The 11679-nt window shown below is 42.1% G+C and overlaps 1 protein-coding gene across 1 annotated transcript in view; it reads left to right on the plus strand.

Annotated features, from left to right (window-relative positions):
- The window catches only part of wwox (WW domain containing oxidoreductase), a 152883-nt gene extending 142191 nt beyond the window's left edge, over positions 1-10692 (plus strand). The window contains 1 exon segment of the mRNA XM_034686547.1: positions 9168-10692. Coding sequence (XP_034542438.1) covers positions 9168-9359 — 192 coding nt within the window. The 3' untranslated portion in view covers positions 9360-10692.
- The last annotated feature ends 987 nt before the right edge of the window (positions 10693-11679 follow it).

The raw sequence follows: 11679 nt of genomic DNA on the forward strand, positions 1-11679 counted from the left end.
TTTATAAGTGAAGATTAAAAAGTACATTTAGTTGCATTTATTTACTTCCCAAATCAAGGCAGTGATGAGAATTGCTCTGCGTTGTTAATACAAACTGAAAATACAAACATATACTGTAATTAAAAATAAGATTCACTCATTTAACCATTGAAATTCAGCGTCTGACTGTCATAAAAAAAAACCATATCATTTGACAGCCAAAACTTAATGCAAAGTTTCTGAATTCCAGCGCCATGTATCTTGCTACCTTTTCCCCTCTTTGCCATTTTCACACACTCAAAAACACATACTACCACATGCATGCACTGTAACCCATTCAGTACTGTAACCCAACTCATATTTATCTCTTGGATTTTCACCGTTGGGTTTTTCCAGACATCCTTTCATTCAGAATATCACAAGTGCTGTGTTTCTTTTCCCTATGTTCCCATAGCGATAAGAAAGGTCCTCTGTGCTCATTAGGCTCCATTAACAATCCATAATGAAATACAATTCTGATCCTGTGTCAGTGCTTTTCTTTCTTTCTTTCTTTCTTTCTTTCTTTCTTTCTTTCTTTCTTTCTTTCTTTCTTTCTTTCTTTCTTTCTTTCTTTCTTTCTTTCTTTCTTTCTTTCTTTCTTTCTTTCTTTCTTTCTTTCTTTCTTTCTTTCTTTCTTTCTTTCAATACAATGGCAAATTTACTTCTGAGGGGGTAAAGCAAATAGAGAGAGAGAGAGAGAGAGAGAGAGAGAGAGAGAGAGAGAGAGAGAGAGAGAGAGAGAGAGGGGGTCAGAGGAGGAGGAGAAGGAGGGGAAAGTGCAGTAAGGAATGAAAAGGTGAGACATGGATATAAGTCACAGCTCCAGTCACTCCACTGTAGCCGCTGTGACCAAGGGCACGCTAATCTATCCCATTAACAGATCTTTCCAAGTCTCTCATAATGTTACCGCTAGCTGCTCTCCTGTGACATGCTCCTGCTTTGTGTATGTGTGTGTATGTGTGAGAGAGAGTGTGAGGAAGAGAGAGAGAGAGTACATGTTTGTATGAGTATGTGTGTGAGCGACGGTGTGAATGAGACAGACTGCTTCTCTTGTGCATGTGTGTAAGTGTGTGCGTAATGACAGTTCAGCTAGTCGCTCTCTTGTGAAAATGACACGTTCCTGCCAAATTAATATCATTACTATCAGAGTTTAATGGGCCAGTGCTGCCTTCTTATTTAAAACAGAACATCCCTCTGTCGACCTCCAGCACGAGGGGAGGAGGAGGGGCAGGCAGGAGAATGGGTAACAGGGACAGATAAATGAGCAAGACACGAACACACTCTTTTTACTCTCTACTTCAACCTGAAAGAGGGATGAGTTTATAAAGGATCCAGAGTCGTTTAGCTGCTAGGAAAAGATGGATAAGAGAGAGACTATGAAGAAAAACATTTTCATTTGAACTTGGAGCTCACTTTGTTCATTCACTTGACTACTTCTTCACACATTTTACTGTGTTGAACTAAAAATATACAGTAGTTGCCTTTTTGCATTATATGATAGCTTTAAAATGTACTCCTGTTTTTAAAAGATTCAGCCTTGTTCCCAGTCATAATGTTACATTTTCCATTGTTGTCTCTGTAACTTTTACAGTGTAAAGCATAACAAAATGCTAGATCCTTATTAGCACTGTGAAAACTCTAAATAAGATAGATCTGAAGCTTAAATTTTCCTTTCAGCAAGTCCTATAAAATACTCCTTTTTGGTCATTGTTTTTTCATACCCTTTAAATTACAGTGGGTGTGTGCACAGCCTGAGCAGTCTGTTCAGGTGTCATTCGTCTCATGGAGTCAGCACTGTGATAATGAGTTCATTTGGAAACGCACTCTGCGGGCTGCATGTAGGCGCATGCATGCTTGTGTTTGCACATATGTGCTTATTTGCAGACTTTATATACACAGGAATATGACTATGGGACACTACATTGTGTGTGAGTTGCACTTGAAAACTCTGCATGTGCATGTGTGAGAAAGTGAGTGTGTGTCAGGTTGCCGCAGGAGACCAATTAGCTGGTGCATCAGTGAGAAGGTGAGCATACACACACCTGTGTGTGGCCCTATTACACCAGCTCATCACACACTCACATAGCGACACACAGACAGCATCACTCTGCTCATAATAGAAACATAGTGACACTCACAGTACATTGACCATATGGAATAATGACTTGGCTGTGTCAAACTGTCAGACGTGTGTCACCAGCAGGCCTTATTCCAACCAGGTGTTACTAACTCAACCAACTTTTGAGAATTATGGGTTATCTTGCTGCTGCTGAATGCTTGTCCTAACCAATATGTACTTTACATGTGAGTATTTTCTTTGCTAAATAACTGCGAGGCGTGTGGTGTTGAAGCACAGAAGGTGAGATTCAACACGGATTCAGTTCAAACTTTGAGGCATAGTTCATAGATGCACTCAGGTGAGAGTGAAAAAGCCGATCACAGCTAATAAAGCAGCCAGGCCTCTTCATGTATAATTCAGATCTTTTTATGGTGGGCTCTGCACCCATACGGGCGTGCTGAAGGAAGACTAAGGCCATTTCCAGCCAGAGAAAGACCCTTTTAAAAGCTAATCCCTGTGCCAGAGTCCTGCTCCTTTTACTGCTCCTCTTTAATGAATAGGTGTCCAATAAGGCCTTTTATTGTCTTAGCATATGTTGCTTTTATTAGGGGAAAATAATTAGGTTGTGCGGATCACTTCGGAAGTCCTCTCGCCGGATAAAAATGAGATAGTTTCACAGTCATTGCGCAAGTCCTTCTGATCCCTCATCGTTTTCCCCTTGGATGCCTTGCGTCCTAGCTCCCTCACCTACTTCTCTCTTTTGTTTCCTTGTCTTCTCTCCTCATTCTTCCCCTCATCTTTATATCCCCCCCTCCCCTCCCTCTTGTCCTTTGCATTTCCTCCTTCTTGTTCCTTCTCTATTGTTCAGTGGAATATGGAGGCGCTGAATGTATGCAGCACTGTCGCATTGGACTTCACATCATTTACACACACACGCACGCACGTACGCACGCACGCACACGCACACACACACACACACACACACACACACACACAATAGATGAACAATCACAGTGTGACAGGAGGCTGCTGATGACTGACACTTGGTTGATCTTATCTGGCGCAAAAGGGGTAAAGAGAGAAATAGTTCAGGGGGGGTTTTGCTCTGCTTTGCATTGTGTTCCTGTCACTCCTACATAGTTTATCCCTCCTCTTCTTTCTCCCTCTGTCCACTCATCTTCTGCTACATCACTCTGCTGGCTTAGAAATAAAAACGATTGCCAGTGATCGGAAACCCCAGGGAAAGAGATCCATTTACCTGCAAAAGGTCCTACTCTAATCGTTTACCCATGAGACTCCAGTAACAGAACCTCTGTATGCCCAGGTCTGTAAGATGTGAAGGCGGGGGGCTGCAGATGGTTGATGGAAAAGAGGGGAGCCGAGGGAAAAGCAGGAGGGGGGTGCATGTTAGAGAGATCGAGCTGTGTTGAAGAAGCGGAAAGAGAAGGAGGGAGGTAGACTGGTCCCTCCATCCTGTCCTTAATGCCCCCCAGGGGAGCCCACTGCCCGTAGGTGAGTATTAGCCCTCGGCCTGTGGGCTAATGGACGGTATGAAATAGAGTTTAGTCCATACCGATGACCGGTGGGAGACTAATCACTGGGGAGAGCTGTGATGAGGAGATTCTCTGGGGGTCTCAACAGGCTCTCAGTCCGATTATGGACATGATCCCACTCACAGATAGGCTTTGGATGTGTATGAGTGAATCTGTACATTATTTTTCTGCCTCGGTCAGGGTGACAGAGGTCACCGCAGAGTGACGCGCTGAGTGTCAGGTTTCTTTCTGAAGTGTGTGCTGGGTGTTTGAGGTGCTAATCTCCTCTCCTTCTGGATGAGTGGTCAAGCTGTATGGAGGTACCGCTTGTTTATCCGAGGAGACTGTGTTACCCAGGATTCCCTCTTCAGCTGGGACAAGCACGCTTAGCTGAGCCGTCAGCTCAGCCGAGGGCAAAGATGGGTCTGCACTCACGCACAAGTACACACATAAACTGCACACACACATCTGTTTTTTCAATTTCAATGGTTATTTATTAAATGTAAAATATCTTTAGCACAGATTAAAAATCAGACACCTCCATCTATTTTAAACATCACAGGCTGAAAAAAAGAACAAAATCACAATCCCTTTGGATTCCCTCTTTGGGGATAGCTAGTCCACAAGGATGGGCAGAGGGCTGAGGCAAAAACTGCTGCACTCCTCCTGATCCTTTTACTGCAGCTACAAGCCAGGAAATACTTTCAAAAAGCATGCTGTAGCCTTGTTACATTGGACTGTTGAAAACTAGTTCCACATAGAAGAGGAAAGAAAAAATCTAACGTTGAGAAGTCAGTTTTCTTAAATGTGTCTATAACAGGGTCAGATAGTATTTGCAAGAAACTGTCAGCCCATGATAACCTTATAAAACTGTGAATGACAGCTCGCCAAACTTGAAGTATAGGCTGGCAGAAATTACAGAAAAAAATATCAGTTCCAAACAAAACTGTTTCCATGACCTACGTTATATCCAGAGGGCTCTCACATTACAAGCTTGGACATATGCTGTAATGATGTGTGGTTCATGCCAGGAACTGGACTTCTCAAATAGTGTTCCGGGCATTAATAGCTTTGCCAACATTTAGCACTGCCGCTGCTGCTCTGGAGTGCCATCACAGAGGTCAGCTGGTAAACGCTCCCCTCCTCTCTTTTCTTGCTCTGCCTCAACCCTCGCTGCTGTACAAATGCCAACCGACAACAAGTGACACAGATGGTGAGCAGAAACACAGAAGGACAGGCAAAGGAAGAGAACCACCCACAGGAGTAAGAAAACAGGAAGACTCTACACACACTGTCCAAGAGAGGATATTGCCTGACAATATTACCAACCCATTTATTTTAAACTTTTTTTTATTTTATTTTTAATCTTTTGTTTTTTTCTACTTTTTTAAATTATTCATGTTTTCAGCACATGCCATATGAGAATCTGGGGATTATAAAAGTACCTGAAAGAATTGCTAGGTTTTCAGCATGCATAGCTGTTTGTATTTACAGGGTTTGTATGTACAGGGAAAGGGGCCAAAAACAGACTGCTCTACAGTACTGGGTTTATTTACATCCAGGTCAGAGGGAGAGGTCAATGTCATAACTACAGATGCAAGGGATCAAAGGTCACATGCATAGGGTCAGAGATAGCTCATACGGCTGAGTACAACTTGAAAGATGAAGACACAGAACAAAAACACGGCAAAGAAACATTACTGTTAATTCAACATCACATCTCCCCACTTCCCCTTTTTGCTTTTGAATACGCTCAATAAGGAGTTTTCAACAACTGATTATTGCGTAACACTATACAAGGAAATTTCTATTGCAAGCCCATGAGGTTCTTGGGTATTGAGTCGATACTGAGATTGGAAGACTTGGATCTGATCCCAGAGCAGTTCCAGAGCCGTAGTTTGAGGATCCCAGGCTTGGTGCAGGCTCATTGTTGCTTATTGCAGGGTGTTTCTTCAGCATTTGGGTGTATTTTCTAAAACTCACAAAGCTGATATACAGAGAAGACAGTGTGCTCTCCCTTGATGCTGTCCCATACCTTTGGTTTGTCATATTGCTGTGATGCTGTCATCCTTTTGTTATTAGCATGAAGGTCATATTAGATTTAGGATTGCTTACATACTTCACATCTGTCCATGTTCTCCCCTCCCAACATCCCTATTAGTAGCAGAGCTGATTAACTTTAAAAAAGAAGAGGACAATTTTCAAGTTGTCAACGGAGTCTTTCGAGTCTCTGTATGCTGACTGTGGTCATTAATGACAGGGTACAAGTAGAAACTCTTTAAAATCATAAGATCTAAAGATTGATAAAACTAGTAGCTTAATTAATTGAATTCTTAAAGCTCCTGTGAGGAACTTTTGGTTTGTGTCCCCCTTTGGACAAAGCTGCTTTCTTTTGTCAGTCAAACATGTCGCTCATTGTAAATTTGTGCTGTGGAAAATATAAGTCTTATAGAGCTGTTCTGTCGGATGCTGTCAATGGCATTATCTGACACCTCTTCCCGGCAGCGTTTTACAAGTGTTGAAAATAGTTAAATAGTAACAATCAGCCTATGACCAATGGTCTCTTATGCTTTTGTTGGTCATATAAATGTAAGGCATTAGAATTCAAAATTCCTCACAGGAGCTTTAAAGTGTTTGCTCATACAGAGATGGGTCAATACCCCCAAAAATATAACGTGGTGTGGATCCATGTGCTGGCTTTCAGAATAGGCTAGCTGCACAGCCAGGGGCAGAAGAACTAAACATGTATATATCTTGTCATAATAGTCTCTTCATTCTGCAAAACCTCTGCAATAACCTGCACTATGGTGTTACAGCATGTTATTAATCTGTTATTACTGAGAATATAGCCAGTCATGTAACGTCAAGCTGTTGGACAAGTCAAAGTGGTCATACCGTCTGGGAAGAAGAAAGCAGCTCTTAAAACAGCACAGATGTTTCTCTGAAAACTACTGTACACAAAGTAATGATTCACATTAAGTCGTAGAAGATAGAACGACACACAGCAAAAGCCATCAGTTTGTAGACAGATAAATTTACAGGCAAAATCTACAGTTTCACATGAGTTAGAAACAGCTGTTAGTGTTGGATGCATTTTGATTAAGTGACCGAATGTTAATATGTGCGTATCTGGGCGTGCTCGTGTGCAGACACATGCTCGTGTTCAGGCATGCACATATGAATACTGTATGTGTGTTTATGTGTAATGTAAGAGTATTTATGTTGGTACACACCCCCTCTTGTTCTCTTCTCTACTACCTCACACACCATGTGCCTCCTATCTGCAAGCATACTCGCACACACAATGATAGACGGCCGTGGTGGGTGGTGGAGCATGTTAATGCCTAATCTCATCAGCCTTATCTTCTCTACAGGTCACAGGTCAAGTGGTGAGGAGGATGAGCTAAACACCAATAAGATAGTGCGCACAGAAATGTACTGCTGCTTGCACTGCTAACTGCACAGAGAAACCGCCGTACTGACATTTTTATGACAAAATTATAAATAGGGGAATAAAAAATATAAGAGACTTTCTTAAGAAGGAAGCTACATGACTGTGGATCAGAACATTAAAGTATTTATCAATATTTCAACCAACAGCAGGAGCAGTGTTTGGTAACAGAACACAAACAAACTGCTGTAAAAGTCAGCCAAGTTCAAGGGGGCGTCAGAGGCACTGAAATCTTCAGTGGAGTTAAAAGACATTTAGCTTTCAGACGAGTTAGATCAGATGCCCTAAGCAGAGGGAGATGAGTTAAACTGAGCGCGTGTGAACCTGCAACTCAGAGACACTGCTTGGCATTTGTCTGTCTTTGATATGGCGTCATGTGATGCGGGTGAAGTTATCGCCCCGCTGGCAGGTGAGACAGACAGCAGCACACAGAGAGATGCTGCCCTTTCATCTGCTGTTTACCCGCTCTATCATCACACTGCACTTCAAACACACTCAATCTGCTGCTGCGATGCTGCTACCAACCAGGGCTCCTCCTGGCGGAAGTTTACTTAGAGGGGGTTGTGTGAAAGTGTGTGTGTTGATGAGAAAATATTTCTTGGAAACTGGTTTGTGTGTATCTGTGTGTGTGTGTGTGTGTGTGTGTGTTGCATTCATTGGATTTGCATTTCTGTGCATTTTTTTTGTACTTGCATGTGAAAGTTGGAGTGCTTCAGATCTGAATGGATCTTTGCACTTAATGTGTGCCGGTCTCACAGCTGCTTCATGAAGCTGTTCAAACAGTTGGCATATAATGTTGCTCCATTATGCATGTTTTGTATGTTTGTTTGCGTATATGGGGTTGTCTCACTGTGTGCCAGTGCTCTGTGCTGAACATTAGTCCTCAGTCTTCACAGCAGTGTTCCCTCCTCCCCCATCTCACTCTCAGTGCCTCTCATTGGGAGATAAAGCGGCAAGCCATTTCATGTGGCCATATAGAAGTCGTCTCCAGCCCTGGAGTTTGCAGGGAAGCTGTCACAGCAGCTTTTAGTTGGAGCTACAACATGAAAGATCCCTCTTTGAGCAGTTGGGTTATGTGTGTAATTCACTCTGACGTGTTTATTCTGCTGCAGTTTCAACTTTCATTTCAAATGTCACAGAACTCTCCCTCCCCCAAGAATATCCCTGCTAATTACTGACTGATGGGACAGGGTGCATTAGAGAACTTAGCAGTTTGCGACTAAATAAGTGTGACGTTACTTTTACAGCGCGTCTCAGCTTGATACGACATGAAGCGGAGTCAATTTCTGGGTTGAGACTTGAGTGATCTTCACATTTGAGTTAGCCGAAAAAAATTAGAGAACTTTCAGAGAAAGAGCCGAGGGTGGAAGCCTTGTGGTGTGAGTGTTTGGATATTGTTTGTGAAAATGTTGTACATCTCTAACCAACCCACACCTAATTGAAACACTAAGGTACAGAATTGTACTTGCATCATTTCCAATATGTTTCCCAACTTTGAAAGCCTGGCTGAACCCCTATACACATCATGTGAAAATATACATTTTTATAACCATGAAATTAAAACCTGCTCTTTTACACATGTACATAAAAGCTGTGGTCTCCACGAGGATTACCATACAGACAGGAGCTGGTGTCTTTTATTATCTTCTCCATGTTCTCACCTTCTCCTTTGTGAGTTTGTACATCTGTATCAGTCTCATGGTCCCATATAGCCAGAGGTCCTGTACAGCAGGTAGGGAAATAAATAAATAAATATATGTATATAAATATATGTACATTGGGGGGGTTAGGCTGTTCTTGTGACACAGTCATTAGGGGCTGCAGGGGGAGGAGGGAGACAGCACTTGAAGTCCTTTTTTTCCTGTTGACACTGTCCTGCTGTCTCATTCTACCTGTGTCTTTGTGTATGTGTTTGTAGATGTATGTGTCTCACAGAGGACAGAGCATATTGTCCTCTCTCTTTTTTTTTCTTTAAGGACAGGACACGTCCTAATGTCTGTGTGTGAGCTCTCCGTGTTTTGTCTCCTCCTGCAGGCTGCTGATGCCGTCTTGTTGTCTCACGATTGAATTCATATCTCTCTTTCTGTGTGTTTGTGTCTGTCCACAGCAACAAGGGGCGGCCACCACGGTGTACTGCGCTGTCGCTCCGGAGCTTGAGGGGTTAGGCGGCATGTACTTCAACAACTGCTTCCGCTGCCTGCCGTCCATGCAGGCCCAGGACCAGAGCAGCGCTTCGAGCCTGTGGGAGCTGAGCGAGCGGCTGGTTGCAGAGAGGTCGGCGGGCATACAGACCCTCTGATGGACAGAGGAGGAAGAGGAGGAGGAGGAGTAGGAGAAGGGATCAGCTGGAGGAAGGGCAGCAGGTCATGGTGACGTCCATTTAGGTATGAAGAGAATAAAAGATAATTGTACTCTGACTGTACAAGAAAGCTGCCAAACCACTGGATATGTCACATCACTATGGGGGCTAAAACACACTACTTATACAGTAGAGGAGGGGTTTCATATACACTGTAAATAAATGAAGGCTGTGTTCAGCTCTGCTGTGGTAGTTTACAATGGGAGGGGAATGTTTCGATAAATTCAGGGATCTCCAAAGGTTTTTTTTCTTTCTCTGTCTATTTAAAACTCTTAAGTCTTATTCAAGAAAATGACCTGTCTAGCCAAAAACAAGCTTACACTCTGGGGTATCTGTTTTCAGCTCTTCGTGGTATTTTAGTACATCTTCCAAAGTTCTGGCTGTTTATTCAGTATCCTCTTGTCTAGTTCAATGTTGATGTTGATATTTCCTTTTCATTTATGGGGATTATTTGTTAATTTTGTGCTAAGTTTTTTTCAGGCATAGAAGAAATAAGGAATGATGGGCATGTGACACTCATGGTTATTAAACACACTAGAGATATGAGTATAGTGGCTATATACATTATTCTGTCATAGTTTTATTTCTTATCAATGTCCCTATTCTTTTTCTGTACAATATTTACAATATCCTGATATCTGAGTATGTGCTAAACAAGTGTGGGTGTCTTACTTTTTTTTCTTTTTGCTATTTGACTCAACCTACGTATCAATAATCTAAACTCTGGTAAGTCTAAATTACAATTTGGAGGTATTTCTGGGATGATCCGTGTCCATTTGAACTGCAAATACGGATGGTGGAGGATCTTTTTTTCCAGAGTCCAGGACCTTTTAATTTCTGTATTTCCCCCAGGATGAATGTGAGTGATCCCAGCCTCATGTTATTATATTCTCGTCATTGTTTTGATATTGGACTCTAGCTTCAGAGTGGCCCTGAAGCTGATGTTGGGACGCTTTTGAGACGTTGTGCTTTATGGCAGTCTGAGTGCCGTAGGTTGCTCTTGAAACATCAGCAGTCCAGTATTATGATATCTGCAAGACAAAAAAGAGACATAGAGAGAGAGAGAAGATTTAATAAAACTCAGTTTTAAAGTAATGTGTGAATCGTTATAGACACTTAAAGTGGAAGTCTGTTCATTCTTGGGCCATTAGGGGGAGATATTTGTGTAAGTGAGAAACACAGACCAAACAAGATTGTTCCTGAGGAAAAAAGTGTTCATTGTCTACATTAAACAATGTGTTTGATGATTTATTTAATAAAAAATATAAATGTATCTCTGCTTTGTTCTTATGCCTCTAGCTTTATGTCAGACCTGTGTGCAAAGGACAGATCAACCAGCCCATCCCACCAGGTGACCCCCCACTCTTATGAATGAATTGCTTACTGTGTAACTTTTGCCACACACAAACATAAGCACCCCTCTCCGTCTCAGAGTTTCACAGAACAGGTAAAAACACACTGTGCCTTCACACAGACGTGGCCTGCACAGAACCTGATACGGCTGTCCTGCCTCGTTATAATCTGTACTGCAGGGGAGTACAGGTGTCTTATCACTGTCCTTTCACAGCACAGTACATACCTGGGACACAAGTACGGCACAAACTAACACACACACACACACACACACACACACACACACACACACACACACACACACACACACACACACACACACACACACACACACGCACGCACGCACACACACACACACACACACACACACACAGATACTATGTCTGTGTCATATTTACTCAGTGAGGAATCAAGTGTGAACACAAGCAGATAACTTAACCCTCCTGTTATATTGCAGGTCAAATTGACCCTTAAGTTAAAAAATCCAAGAACTTTTCTACTTTGCTTAATAGGTGATACCAACATATAAAATGAAAATGGTTTATTTCACATATTTGCAACCCCCCTCCCCGCATGTTTATAAATATACTGTTTGTGGGTCAATTTGACCCTGTAGTCAAAGTGGAGGCTAAAAGGGGTCAGAAGTGTCAAACACTAGTTGTTTCTTTGCAACTGTGTGACATATTTCACCTCACTCATACACACACTGACAAACACACCCTTTTAACATGAATTTTCATTCAAAACAAGTGAGTTATCCTCATTAAACCATAATCTGTTAGAATTAAATAACACCATTGCACTAAATATTGATTTAACTGGTTAGTAATGGAGTTAATGAGATTTAAAAAAAAGTTTATTGGGATTTTTTTTAGGTTCTGACACTTTTGGATAATTAAATATGCCC

Source organism: Notolabrus celidotus, chromosome 6 (assembly GCF_009762535.1).
Source record: "Notolabrus celidotus isolate fNotCel1 chromosome 6, fNotCel1.pri, whole genome shotgun sequence".
Lineage (NCBI taxonomy): Eukaryota > Metazoa > Chordata > Actinopteri > Labriformes > Labridae > Notolabrus > Notolabrus celidotus.